The sequence below is a fragment of the Phalaenopsis equestris genome, unplaced genomic scaffold (genome assembly GCF_001263595.1).
Source record: "Phalaenopsis equestris unplaced genomic scaffold, ASM126359v1 Scaffold219626, whole genome shotgun sequence".
NCBI classification, from domain to species: Eukaryota; Viridiplantae; Streptophyta; class Magnoliopsida; order Asparagales; family Orchidaceae; genus Phalaenopsis; species Phalaenopsis equestris.
Genome location: NW_018237977.1, coordinates 79,450 through 95,233, shown reverse-complemented (window position 1 = coordinate 95,233; position 15,784 = coordinate 79,450). Strand labels below are relative to the sequence as shown.

At 31.7% G+C, this 15,784-nt stretch overlaps 1 protein-coding gene across 1 annotated transcript in view; it reads left to right on the top strand.

Annotated features, from left to right (window-relative positions):
* The first annotated feature begins 9,650 nt into the window (after window positions 1-9,650).
* LOC110037457 overlaps window positions 9,651-15,784 on the top strand; it is a 7,544-nt gene continuing 1,410 nt past the window's right edge. The window contains exon 1 of the mRNA XM_020742114.1: window positions 9,651-10,159. Within this exon, the coding sequence (XP_020597773.1) occupies window positions 9,789-10,159 (371 nt within the window). The 5' untranslated portion in view covers window positions 9,651-9,788. The remainder of the gene's footprint in view (window positions 10,160-15,784) is intronic.

Genomic DNA, 15,784 nt, shown 5'->3' with positions numbered 1-15,784 from the left:
AAGTTAAATTCTTATTTTTCTTCAGGATTAAGTTTTTGGTTTTGTTGCAAAATAAGAAAATATAAATGAAAAATACCATCAGAACTATTACTATACTGTGCATAAGCTGTGCATAAGCCTTAGGTATTCACGGGTATCAAGTTTTTGAGGCCGTTGTTCGGGAAGAAAACTAAGTAAATTTCTATTTTTGGAAAGTCTTATTTAAATTTTAATTATTGTATCTTATTTTGTATGTTTTATTTTATTTTATTTTATTTTATGTTTGTGTAGGCGTAGTTCAGGTTCTGAAGGGCTAGTGCCCTACGATTCTGAATTAGAAAAAACTATTCGAAAAATAAGAAAAACTAAAAAACTTGAAAAATCTAAAAAAATTACAGAAATGGCAAACCAAAATAATCAAAATGCTAAAATTCATCAAGAGTTTAGACCTTTAAGAGATTATGCCAACCCTATTGTAGATGAACTTCATTTTAATATTTAAAAACCTAATTTAGTGGCTAATTCATTTGAGCTTAAACCTGCTATTATCCAAATTGTATCAAATAATCAGTTTGGGGGATCACCAACTGAAGATCCAAATTTACATCTTACCAACTTTCTAGAATTGTGTGCTACATTTAAATACGATGGTGTTTCAGATGATGTCATAAGACTTAGCTTATTTCATTTCTCACTGAGGGATAAAGCTAAGATGTGATTGAATTCATTAGCACCTGGATCTATCAGAACTTGGGGTGATTTAGCACAAAAATTCCTTGCTAAATATTTTCTACCATAAAAAACTGCGAAACTTAGAAATGATATTACATCTTTTAATCAGTTTGAAGGGGAATCTATTTATAAAGCATGGGAACGATTTAAAGAACTCTTAAGAAAGTGTCCACACCATGCTATACCAGATTGGTTAATAATTCAAACATTTTATAATGGATTAATTGGTTCTCTTAGATCTATTATCGATGCCGCTGCTGGTGGTTCATTGATGTCAAAACCATTTCATGACGCTTATGCTTTAATTGAAGAAATAACTACCAATAATTTTCAATGGCATTCTGAGAGGGTGAATCTAAAGAAAGTAGTCAATATTCATGAAACTGATGCATTTACTATGTCAACAAATCAAGTTGCTGCAATTTCAAAGAAGTTAGACCAATTTGGAATGAATTTTTCTCAACCAATTTCCATGATTGAAGAAAATTCATTAGGCCAAATGGTAGATTCTGAAGCATCATTAGAAACTTTGAATGCCATAAATAATAAGCAAAATAACCCATATTCCAATTATTATAACCCAAGTTGGAAGAACCATCCCAACTTTAACTGGAATAACAATTCAGGTGGTAATAATCAACAATGAGGGAACAACCAATGAAACCCATTGAAAAACTGGAACAACCAAGGGAATAATAATTATAGATCTAAAAAACTTCTTCGTGGAACTCCAGGGATACAGTGTTTCGCCAGATCTGCTCCATTTTCTTTCAAAATCAGCATCGATCCTACTGGCACAGGAGTCTCCACAAGCCTTCAAAATTCCACAAGGCTTTCCAAATAAAATACTACTTTTGCTCATGAATGACACAATACAAAATGGTCTTAGAAAGTCATGATGATCAATGTGTGGCAGAATACAATCTCTCTCTTCGTAAATATTGATGATACAACTGTTTGGGATGCAATCTATTGACAGAACTTGTCATGCCACCATTCTCTTAATCATTTTCTTTATTATAGAAGGTATGGTATCTACTTCATCATTTCTTAGAATTCCTACCTATCTTTTGCGGCATTATAGCAACAACCACACTGGATGATTGATACACCTAAAATATATAATCTTTATGTACACATTTTTATACCTATTTTTGAGATATTGCACTTTAATGAAAGGTATTTGTGTGTTTTTCTTTCAGGTACAATCAAATGAATGAAAATTGGTAAAAGGAGTGAAAAAAACATTAAATTTGGACCAAAAATGAACTTGGGTACCTAAGCGCCCAGGACTGGCGCTTACGTATTAGTTAAACAGAGAGAGCCACACTAAGCGCCAGGTACCTCGTGCTTAAATGCCAAAAGTAGTTATTTGATGATTTATTGATTTTTGATGAATTTTGAAGAGGTGTTTGAAGCAACCCTTGGTAAAAACGTGGGAAATAGTTAATGAACACGAAAATTCATTCAATTGGCTTTCAAAAGGAGGTAATTTCCAGAAGATTCATTGAGTGGGGACACATTTTGAAGAAACACAAAGACACATCTTAGATTTTTATAAAAGAAGACTTGGACCATCCATGGAAGAGGCGAATCATTATCAATCCATCCATCCAAACTGACCAGTGCCAACCACCACATAAGTCGTCGCCGCCACCCACCTTTTCTTTTTATTTTAAGTTTTAGTTTGTATTGTGAGTTAAGAAAGACATTCAAAGGAACTTCAAGATATTTGATGGAGATGAATTTGAGATAAGTTTTTATCTTTGTGACTACATTTATTTTTAATTTAGACTTCTTGTTTATGTGCATGATTTCTACTTTTAAACTTAAGTATGGTTGTGTTTTCTCTATGAATTCTGAGTAGTTTTTTTTATCTTTTTCCTTAAAATAATAAGTGATTAAGTATTGGATGGAAGTTGTATGAAGTATTAGACTTTAATGTTGGAAAAATTTTTAATGTTTTTAAAACTTATACTTCACTTACTTCTTCATTTGACCAATTAAGATGTTAATACAATACCTATTGTGAGAACATTTATTGTGAGAACATTTAAAGATGAAGATGATATTGTCTCAGTCAACAAATGGTAAGAATTATATTTGATTTCATGAATGAGAATGTAGTTCATGGGATTGAGTGCAAATAAATAGGGAAATAAACTTTGAAGGATTTAGAATTAGAAGACTTTAAAGTGACGATTAAAGCCCCTAATTTGATTTATAGTTTTAGGTTTTCATACGAGATGTTAGCCCCAAGTGGAAGGAGAAGAGGGAACTCTAGAGTGAGAGTTATTATCTCCTTACCTAACCCGTATTCAAGACTATTCAAACTATAAATTTGCCAATATTCTTTGTAGCATCTCTAGTAAGGGTAAATAATATTATTGCTCAAATTTGACTTAACACAATTAGAATACTTCCACAGCAGAATTCCTATACTTGTTACTGATTCATGATAAGGAAAAATATATTTTATTTATATTGCTTTCATCTTGCAAATATCTAGTTAAATTAGTTAATTTCTTACTTTATTTTCAATTATGAAAAATTACAAAAAGAATCAAATTTTTATTCCTATTATATAACATCTAGAGTTTAAGTAAGAATATTTTGCTAATTAAAATTTTGTTATCTAATTTCTCATGTTTTGTACAGTGTATATTGTAGTTATCCCAGTGGGTTCGATATTCGGGGCTTAATAAAAAAATTCTATATTACTTGATAATGATACGTATACTTGTGTAGTTTCTTATATTTAAATATTATATATGTATTCTTATTTGATTTAAAGTTAAGAATTTACCAAGCTTTTATTTGGAATCAAGTTTTTTGGCTTTGATGCAAAGTAAGAATTATAATTAAGGTAATTAAGAATATAATCACATACATCGCATTAGCATCTATAAAGAGAATCAGGATCAATGGTGATTCTATCTTTCCCCCTTATCCACTTTTACGACTATGAATGTGTCTTCTTCTTTAGCAATCCGGCTCAACCTCTGTCCCTTAAGTCAAACACACAATCTTAGCTAATTCTTTTTTTCATCCTTACGTGGTCTCATGCACTTATTGATGCTAATTTCCCTATTGATTTCTTGTCTACATTGGGAAAAATTTTGCGTACGATAGACGTACGCAGTGCTGCGTACGATTTTGAGGATATATTGAGTGTACAAGGGGGTTATATCTACAGTATAACCTCTTATAATCTCCATGTAAAGTTCTGTAATTTACCTGTAACCTACTAATAAATTCTTAATCTATGATAACAGAAGCGTGAAACTTATTTATAGGTTACAGGTAGGTTGTAAATTTTGTTTTGCTATTAATTTTCATTATAATATATCAAAATTTTATTGGTTGATACAATGAAATTTAAATCAATTTTACTAAGGCTTAAACTATTCTAATAATGTTATTGTTTAACTCAATCACTAAGATAATTTATAAACCGTCAATGGCCACTATTTCTATTTTAGCGTGTGAAGAGTATTTTCCTTGAACTCATAATTCTATTGAGAGATTGTGAGCTTTTTAAAAATTGAATTTTTTTATCACTGAAAAGTTTAAATTAAATTTAGTTATAAGAAAGTTCGGTCTAGCGACATTATACTTGCTCGGTGTATGAGAGTTTATTGGATTACACTTGCATTGAAAGAGTGAGAGTGTACAATTATTAGTGGTGCCAAATTGGGTTCGCAGGTTGGATTTGGGTCTAACCAGAAATTGACCCGACCTAAAACAACTGGGTCAAACTTCAAACAAATATTAAATGAGTCAAAAAGTTCAACTAGAACACGACCTGTCAACCCAAGCCCGAATGTATAACTCATTTAATATACGAAATAACAACTATTTGGGTCAAAATTAGTTCAATTTTGAATCAATCATGGTTCAAATCAGAGTTGGCAGGTTGGTTTTGAATCAATATAGGGTTGGCGGGCCTCTTTGAGCTCATTTTTAAGTTGGTTGGTCATCCTGAACTTGACTACAAAATTTAAGATGATTAAAATTTTTTATCCTTAAACTGACCCGAACCCAAAGTTTTTGAGTTGAGTTCAGGCCGAGTTAGTGTATGAGGTAAATTTTTGACACAAGGACTTGTTAAAGGGATTTTTTGCCTCATTAATTCGGTCTTTTATTTTTAGTATTGGTTTTCTAATGAAGATGTTTGCTAGGCGTGTTTGTAGGTCTTCGAGTGCTGTCAAATCACAAAAAAAATATCAGTTATGTTATCTTTTTTACATTTTTGCACCTAATTATTTACATATCTTTGAATAATTTTATGTTATGGTGCTTACTTTTTTTAAAACCTTTATTCTAGCAAAATCATATAGTTGAGCAATCTTGTGTTATGTATTGCATCCAAAAAAATAATTTTTTAGATCAATTTATTTATCCTTAATTTATAATGTAGAGTGAAAGGTAAAATTTAAAAATATTTTTAATGAGTAAATAAAACACACAGTTCACCTTGCACCCTCTTTTGATGTGCCTTCACCATACACTAGGAACAATTGGCATATCATGCATTGCTAGCTTAAAAATTTTGACTAAAGTCACAACTATCACCTCAATTATAGGCTACAAAGGTACTGATAATTTTTAAGGGTCACGAGTAAGTCATTGTAGTAAATATAAAGAGTAGAGGGGCTATATGTTTTAGAAATGTTTAAGCTATTGATTTATTACTGTCAATATGACAAAACTAATCCAATAGAGATGTGTTTAAAATTGGTTATTGACTTGTCGCTAGCATTTTCTCAATTTTCATGGCTTCAGAGGAGATGTAACCCTTAATAATAACCTCCATGTCATCAAATCCCGTGCTAAACTTAATTATGTAGCTTGGAACAAAATGAGACCAATTAAAAGACAAAGTAAAATGATCAACAAACTCAAAGGTTAAAAGTGTCTCTATTTCTATTTTTTGACATTTCAAACTTCTTTAAGATAAAAATTTTGTAATCTTTTTCCTTACTATTTTTTTTTTTACTTTTTTGAAAACATTAATCATGACATCAATTAATGGCTGCAAACTCATGTTGAACTGACATGATTGATTGAATTGTGTTAAAATTCTCTAAGACAAAAAACAACTGGGTAACTTCAGCTAGAATAACCATCCATTTCCTCCAAGCCAACCAATTAACTTCTAGTTTGACTTTCCATTTTATTAGAAATAATAACTAATAGGTCATTTTGTAATTTTTGCTCATGTATTTTATTTGGTATTTTCTTATAGCTCTTATACCTCAATCCTATCCTATAAATAAAGGTTTATTGTAAGAGCACGAGATTACACAATTTCTTTTATTTGAGCTTTATATTGTTGAATTTTTTAGAGCTTCTCTCTAGTGTTCTTTCGATTTATCTTTTATGGCTCATTTCTTTCATCTTCTGAAGATTAGAGATAATACAATTACTTTGTGTCCCTTTCCATTTCATTTATGAATTGGCTATAAAAGTTTCTCCCACTAAAGAAGTGGTTCAAGAAATTTATCCTTTATTGGTTAAGAAAATAGACAATTTCTACAAATAAGCAATATTATTAGTAGCACGTAGGAACGAAAGAGCTTCAAGTTTTGACTTCATACTTTTCTAGCCCTTGCTCGGCTTTCTCTCTCCCGCATCCGTCCATGATCCGATTTAGATTGGCATAAGAAAAAATCTTCTGTTGTAATGGATGCAAATTTTTTCCTTGCCACATCCAAAGTCATCAAATTTTAATGAGATAATTTTTTTTTTATAAAAATGTCAAGTTACCTTACCTCCAAAAATATACAATTGAAATAAAAGCCATGATTTACTAATAATGAGGCTATATATATATATATATATATATATATATATCCCAAAAAAATGAAAGATAGTGTAAGAAAAGTAAGCTTTTCTTATGAACAAGTTACACTTTTAAGGTGAAGTAGAAAGAACACAAATTGCATGTGCGAATTCATAAATAAAAGCTTACTTTGTTCATATTATCTTTAAATCATTTCTTTATGATTCCTATATATTTTGAACTTCATTAATGAGGTGGGGGGACTTTATACATGTCAATGGTTCCCTCATTACCATAAAGACCAGTTTCATGTGTCTGTATATCTATAGAGTATATATATTTTTATATATATTGAGATAAGATAATTTTACATTTTCTTATAAGAGAATTCATCTCATTAAAAGTTTATTATTTTTTTATGTTTATTTTAAATATTACTTTATATTTAGTTAAATCTCTATTTTTTCCATAATTTTTTTTTATTATTATGATTCTCTAATTTAAATTTCTTAGAAAAATAAAATTTTATCTAATTAAACTTAATTTTAGATATATTTTATACTTTTATCAAAAATATTTAACAAAAAAATACTTTTCAGATAAAAAAAAGATTGAATTTTTTTAATTTTTACTATGAATATTTTATTATTATACATTAAATTTTCAAATATAATTTATAATCTATATTCAATTATTCAAATTGTCACTACATAAAAATTTCTTTGAATTTACCGATCGAGATGTGATTATTTTATTGTGCAAATAATATAAAAAAGTGGCTTTATATTATTCACGGATTGTTGTAGATTATAAATTTTTTATCATTATTTATTTATATTATCATATTAATAAATTCTGAACAAAAAAATATAAAATCATTGCATTTAATACAAGATTATTTGTTTAAATTAAATCGCATTTAATTTTTTTTTTGTCTGCAATTTGTGGTGTCAATGATTTTTGGATTAATTCAACAATGATAAAATCAATCAAATTCATATTTATCTTCAACACATGAATGAGTTTCTAACAATAAACTGAAATTGATTCTTCAATTGAATGTAAAAACAAACCTCAAATTTTTTTGCCTTTTTTTCTAATTTAAATTGCTCTACAACACGGATAATATTCTTTTCATCCAAAATAAAAAATAGTTATATATAATATTAAACAAATTGTATGTATATTTATGTGTGCTGGAAAATTCACGGCGGTTGAGTAACAGATTATCGTCTTAGTGTTGTATGAGAATTCGGCACACACACAGATGAAAGAGAAATAAGCAGTGATGACTCCAGAAATTTTTACGTGGAAAACCAGGAAAGGGAAAAAACCACGGGATCTGGCCTAATTGCGAAAATCTACTTGATTGATGATTACAGAGACTCATTGTCCCACAGACAGGAATGAGTTACAAGCTTTCCAAGTAGTAACGTCAATTGACGGAGTCTAGTCAGCAGTGATTGACGGAGGTCGGCGGTGATAGAAGGTAATCAACGAAAATCGATGACAGTTGGTGGTGGTTAACAGAGGTCAGCGGTGATTGAAGACAAAAGATGGTAGTCAACAGATGTCAGCAGCGATCGACGCTGACAGACAGTGGTTGTCGACAGTCGGTGGTGGTCGGTGGTGTCGACGAACGTCAGCTGTGATCAACAGTGGTCACTGACGGTTGGTGGTGGTTGACGGCGATCAACGATGACAGAGATGACGTTGGACTTGAGCTCCTTCTCAAAGCCTCAATTCACTTTCAAGCCCCAACGCCACACATACACACATGTGAGGGGCGAGGCTCTATTATAGTGATTCAGGTACAATTAATGTAGGAATATGAACCATTTTGATTAGATGGTCTGGAGAGCTTCCTTCTATCAGATGATATTCGATGGACATTTGAGTACTTTAATGATGTCAGAATTGAGCAATCTTGGGCTCGTTGGATTCGTCTTTTTGAGACAATCGATTCGACTATGAACTCGCTAGATTCGACATCCGTTTGACCTTTCAAATGCCTCAAGAAATCCTTCAAGGGTAGTTTAATAGTTTGATCTGGGCTTGATTTGATTCAGAGATTGGACTAGCTTTTATATCATTGGGTCTTTCTCATCGAGCCGGCCAGTTTGACTATAAGGCCAGTTTGACTATAAGTTTACAAGTTTACTGAAATCGGAGCTATGAATGACTTTTTATCAAGATTTAAATATTTTTTATTCAAAATATTATCTCGAGATTCGTGCGGGATGATAAAAATTTATTGGTGCCGAATCATATATATATATATATATATATATCTTAGAATTATATTATTTTAATATTATCTTTTTATTTGTGCTACTATTTTATGTTTAACGAGAATATAAAAACAAAATAAAGTTTAATTTCTCATCAAGAGATCGCGAATTCGAATATCTCTTTTAAGAAAATAAAATAATAGGAAAAAACAACTCTGATTTTTACTGACAAATATCTCGGATAAACATCGGGTATTTAAGTGCGCCGCCATCCTAAACAAAAATATCGGCAAATGACGTGGCAATCAGACCAAATACTTTCTGGATAAAGATGCCATGTCATCCTTAGAAAGGAGAGAAAATTTGTGTATGTAAAAGCTTGCTTACCTGAAGTGCTTACAGTTAAGAGTATTGGGGTTTTATTCATGTTATACTCCTGTAATATTTCAGTAATTTAATTTTAACTTAATTGTACTTTCTAGTAAGTTCCGCGTATCTGTAGGTTACAAGTAGATTACAGGATAATTACATGGAGATTACAGAAGTATAAAATGGATATAACTCTTTAATACCCTCTCTATAAACTTACGCAATACTGTACGTATATAACAATTTTTTCTTTTTCTTGGTGTGCTCCTTCAGCCTATATCAGGGGCAATAATTCAGTTTCTTAAGCGGTCGAGTCTGAATTACTTGAACCATTTCGCCACCTGGAGATGCTTTTACATGCAACTATGCCAACAGCGTTGACTCTAAATTCTTCAAAGATGATGCCACGATACTAGACTGCCTTAGTCACCCATAACCTACAGTGCTCGATTGACACGACTCTGGGCCCACGTCTTTCCTTCGTGGCTATTCCGTAATTATCTCAAAAAGTCCGAGCATTTTATACCCTTGGTCTCCTTTGCCCTGCCTTCACTTCGGATGACCTCAGTTCTATTCTAGTCCGGCGGTAATTACTTCATCGCTCTACGCGCGCTCGAGATGCACGGCATTTCATTTTTACTCGACGTCTCTCCTTCGATTCCTCAAATACTTGGCTTCCGAGCTCCGCTGTGATGCGGAGCGGGACGGAAATTGAAGGTGGCGATGGTAAGGAGAGAGTACAGGCCGATGGGGTCGAGCCGGCGGCGAGCATCATTATCGAGGTGGTGTCCGATGAGACTTCTTGCTCTGCCGTTGATCCATTGGAGCATACTGGAACAGAGAAGGTGAAGGGAGAAACCAAGGGGGTTGATCTGGAGAAGGGTGGGGGGTGTTTGGAAACAGAGAGGGAGAAAAATTGCCGGATCTGTCATTTGAGCTCCGAGCTGGTTGGATCGGTGGAGGAGGGTTGGGAGCTAATCGAGCTCGGGTGCGGATGCAAGGGAGAACTCGGAATCGCCCACCGACGCTGTGCCGATGCTTGGTTTAGGGTGAAGGGAAACAGGTAACATATAAATTAATTGTTTCTTTAAATGTTTTTGCTATGCGGGTTTGGCATGCACGTTGGACTGCTTATGTTGTGGATCTTTACTTCTGCTGCACCACGGTTGTCATATTTTGACTACTTGAATGAAGAACGCAAGCTTTACATTTTCTTTGAAAATTGTTCGGTCCTTTGGCTTCTTTAAATTCCATACCCATTTGAACGATGTACTAGTTAGATTTATGTTGTGGATAAAATTTCTGCAAAAAGCTGGTTTAATTTTGTCTTGTTTTTTGTTATTTAAACTAATGGAAAATGTTGAATCAAGCATGATTCATAGAACAGCTACTTTCACTATCATGATCATACGATTCTATTTTAATTCGGTTTTGGAACAGGTTAACTATGCAATATAGTTTGTCCTTAATTCAGTTGTGTTATCATAAAGGCAGTTAATTTCCTCCCTTAATAATAGTCAGATTTCTGCTTGATGTCATTATATAATTAAATGCAACACAAAGTTTGATCACCCTTTTTATTTGGATTGGGTGATTGCCATTTTAGTTTGTCATTAATTATATGATTTTCTGCATCTTATTTTAGTGTTTTAGAAGAACTTTTGATATTGCGGAGTTATAAAAAATAAAGTGGACATACACAGTTTAGATGTTTAATTTTTGTCAGTTTATTGTTTCGATGAACAAAACTTCTTGCACTATTTAGACAGCAAATTTGTGCTCCTTGCCAAATGCTTAATTTCAGCTGCAATTAAATTTTTTTATACCTATTTATCCAATAATTATCATGATATAAAAAATTTATTAGGTATGCATTGTGTTTGAGTTGCTGTCCTTTTGTTTTGATTGTTCTACTGAATATAAGTTTTGCTGTTGGTATGACCGTGGATTAGATCTTTTGAAGTTATCAAAATAATTTTTTTCTGTTTCATTTTTTGTTTTTTGGGAAAAGTGGTGAGGGCGGGGTTGGACTTAGTTACAATTACTGTATAAATAAAATGTTCTACTTTTATTTATTTGGAATATTATAAATTAGAATTTTATTTGAGCTCTCCTAATACGAAGAATCATCTAAAAAATTTCATGACTTTCACTTAAGTCTTTGATATGAATATTAAATTTTTGAAGTTGTAGAATTTTCCTGCAAATTTTGTACTAAAAATCTATCTTAACCAACCATGATGGTTGCTTAATTTTCATCTATATATCTTTCAAATCTTAAAAAAAAAATAATGTGAAGTGATTGAAGCTTATACTGCATGATAACTAGTTATTATCATCTACTATTGTTCTACTATTCATTGAGGAGTCTACCAACTTTGTATAAAATCTATCAACTTGCGACCAAGTCATATACACACAAAAGAAATCTCTATTTTGCTTCAACAAGCTCTTGGATTTTCTTCATTAATACTTTTATTAGTCGATGGTGAGGTCCGTATTAGCTATCAAATCAGGTTAGAAAGTACTGCCACAATATTTGCTAACAAGTGGCTACTTCTGTCAATATGCTTGCTGCAAGAGTTTGACAATGGAGAATGCGGTGTTTTTTGTGTAGGGGGAATTGTTAGGATTATTGAAATGGTGTAGGCTGTCATTGGGAAGTAATGTAATCCCAAGAAAAGCCCTGGACGTGGGGCTGCTCGTAAGCATGATAAATGCTATCTCAAGCAGTGATCGGAGCATCCGGCGGTGTACAAAATAAGAATTTTTTTCCTTTTGGGTTGTACTATTATTAGTTAGTTATTTCTATCACAAATAATAGTGGTTCTATCAACTATGAATAAGTTATAATTATGAAAATTAACAAAGTTGTGATTTGGCTTATCAATTTATATGAGTTGGACAATTTTTAGAATGACAACATTCAATTTAGTGTTATCAGGGAGTTATACACCTTGCGAAGAAAGCTTCACTTCACTGATGGAGTATTGGAGGAAGATGCTTTGTTACTAAATAAAATGAAAATTTTGAAAATCTAAAGGACATGCTTATTATGTCAAAAATTGCTGAAAATTAAGACTTGCAAAATCCTCTTTAACCATTATAGTTGATTAAGATGGGGTGCCGAAATAGTTGATCTAATCTCTACTCAGAGGATTGTTTTTAATATGATTATTCTTTCAAATTTCTCAATTTCCTTGCTATTGAAGTTAAAATTTTGGGTTTATACAATCGTAGTGGTTAAATTTCTTCCATGAATCTCTCGAATGTTCAACAAATATGAATTAAATTCACGAAAACTTATCCAATATATTTGTTGTTTTTCTCTACTTTTATCAAGTTATTCCATAGGACTCAATTGGCTTTTCTTCCTATAAAATCCATCACAAATTACGATCAAGGCATCTTCACAAAAAAGCTTTCTTAAGCTATACAACGAAATCTCGGTTGCTTCTTTGTTTGCACTAGTGAGTCACTGATGAGGTTCAAATTCATGATCAATGTATGGTTAATTAAAGTTCCAATGAGAGTTGCCAAAAGGGGTTTGTTGTTTGGAGTATAAACGAACCATAATGAACAACTAAAGTCTATTATAGGTTAATTCATTGATTTTTTTTTCATGTCCTGGTCTTGTTTATACTAGTTAGTTTTATTTTTCTCTTTTCAAATTTCTCTTTTTTTTGTTTGATTTTTTGACACCAACTTGCGAACTTATAATAGATTGTACAAACCTCTCAACCACCACATACTAATTCAATTTTTAATTTGGTTTCTTAGAAATATATATAGCTTTTGTATAAAATGCTTGAACATTGTAGTGTTCTTTATTGAGCCAAACAAAATTGTAAATTTCTTATTGTATTTATTAATGAAGTATGCCTAATGATGTTTATGTATAATTTTTTTGTTCACCTTGTTTGTTAATGAATGAGTCTAACATGAAGTCATTATGAGCTAGTCACAAATATCTAGTTTGCTACACCTTTTTTTGGGACAATGGCAGTCTTGCTTCAATGGTTTGGCTTTGATTTTGAGGCTTATGAGGTTTGGCATGGGTGGTATCTATTTGGTTAGGATCCAGGTTAGTGATGTGGTGTAACCAGTGGGCGGTAAGTTGTTGGAGTCGGTAGCCTAATGCAGGCTAATGGTGAGATAGTCCAAGCAAAGCTCAGGTTAATTTTATCTCCAAACTCCTTAAACAAAGGCAAAATAGCATTTCCAAGTTACATGGTCCAACTTACAATCAAGTTACATGGAAAACGGCCCTTCAGAAACAAATTTTGATTTATTGACGTTAGGCTTGATCACTTTTCTATAGCACAAATCCTTGGATTCGTTGGAACTGTCACTTGAAAATATTTCTCCAAGAACATCTTAAGCTAGTAGAAATTAATTAAAATACTGATTAAGATTCTCTGTTAAAACCCTTTTGTTTTTGGCTTGGACATTCTCATTTATCTCATTTTTCTTCATATCCTTCTGTTGCTTATAAAAAAGAAAACTTAAAAAATTTTATGCTAGGTCTTTCTTTCACGCGATAGTTTGATTTCACTTATGAGAATACGTTTTACATGAAGCTTTTGTTTTCCAGTTTAATACCAGAACTGATAACTAAAATTAAACATGATATTTTGAGTATAATCGACATTTTAATTTTGTTGGTTGATTATGAAACTACATACAGAAGGGTATATCTAGTTCTTATCAGATTACAATAGTTCGCGTCCAATTCTTAAGTTAACTCTGCACTGATGCATGGGATATTATGCGTTATACAACCATTTCTCACAAGACAAGTGTTATGGTTGTAAACTTCCTTGCTTTGAGAAAGTAACATACTGTTTAACATTTGTTTTGTCTAGAACGTAGCCATTTGTTGCATGTAAGTCGAAACCAAAGCAACTTTGTTTCTTTTTTACTGATATGTATTCTTGTGAGTTTAAACTCTGTTAAATCTTGCGGTATGCCTTACACATGGTTTTTATATTCTTGCTTTGTTTATCAGATATTCGTATGTACATATACTTAGAAAATTTTATTTTCTCTTCACTGTATCATACCTGATCTCATGATGTGACACATTCCAACTATCTCCTGGCATTTTAGTTAGCTCTCATGCATGCATCATTGATTTGAAAATTTAGAGCCTCGCATGAAGGACCGGGTATAATGCTTGAAGAATATGTTATGTTTTTGCAAGGCCGTGCTTTTTCCCTTCTCAAATGATAAGTTTGTTTGCTTTGCCTTAGCATAATATAAAAGATGTTGAGTAGCTGATGGAAAGATCAGAATGATTTGTATGGCAGATGTTATACTTGGCTAGTATATAATATGAGAGATACACTTGCACTTTAGTTTTATATATTCTTAAAGTTTTTTAGTTTATTATAGGCTAGTCTTGCAGCACATAACATGAGTGCAAATAAAATGAGTGTTCATAAAGCGAAGACCGAATAGTTGGGGAAATTGTGTTTCCCTAGGTAAATAAAGTTACCTCTGTTACTAAGAAAAGAAGCTTGTAAAAGTTAAATTGAAGTTGTTATATACATGCATGATCAGACAACGTTTAGCATTAAAAAAAAATTTTGAGTGAAAATACAGTATGAATTTTTATACGGTTCTATCAAAGCCTCATTTCCTTTCAAATAACCCAATTTTATGTTATTTATTTGCTTAGAAAACTTAGAGCTAAATGTTCTGCGTTGCATTTGTACCTCCTCCATAGCATCACAGCATAGAAAAAACACTGAAGAGCTGCATGTCCATATCTGTTATAGTAGCAATGACAATATTTTCTTTCCACAATAAAAACTGAAATTATCAAAAGAACTCCAAGCCTATCTTTTTCTACCAATTCAAGAGGTGACAAGATATATTCAAATTGAGATATGTTATATATTTAATTTGTAAGTTGCATGTCATTGATAGATATACTAATATAAGTGGCTTGGGTTTAATAGATTAAAAGATATTCTGAGTGATTGACAATTATAGTGGATGTGGGTTTATGAACCTTCAACTAGTAATAAATAGTACACATTATTTTTTAGATACCTATACTTTTTCATATAGAAGAATAGAAATGCAAAGGACTATAATGAAGTGCCGAATGGAAGTTGGATGGTTAAATTGTATAATTATTTAATTGATATTATGTTTGAAAAGAATATCATGGTGATTTAAAAGGAATTTAACAATAATGATAATATGGCTAATCATATTATATTTTTCTTTAGCGTTGAATAAATAAGTTAGTAATAATTCAACTAAATGTTTTAGAAATGACAATGATTATACAAATATGCCATAAATTTAGATATAAGATTGGATCCGAAATGGTTTATTAAAAAGGCTATGGAAATAGGATTAATTGAGGATAAACTGATAAGGTTATTAAAACTAGACGTAGTCTTTTGGGCTTGTATAATGCATATCAAAACATGCTACTATAGTGCAAATAAATAAAATCAATGTAAAATGAACTAGAAAGTTCAAAGTGAAAACCAGTATGGTAATTGGTTAGAAATTGTCATAAAAAATGTAGCACTAAATTGGGAGAAAGATATATAAAGCAGAATAAAGTATTTACTTCCTATAATTTGACTTTCCAACGCTCAAATTTTGTTAGGTTGAAATACCACATAACTGCCCCTCTCTCTCCTACCCTTCCCCCCCCCCCTCCCGG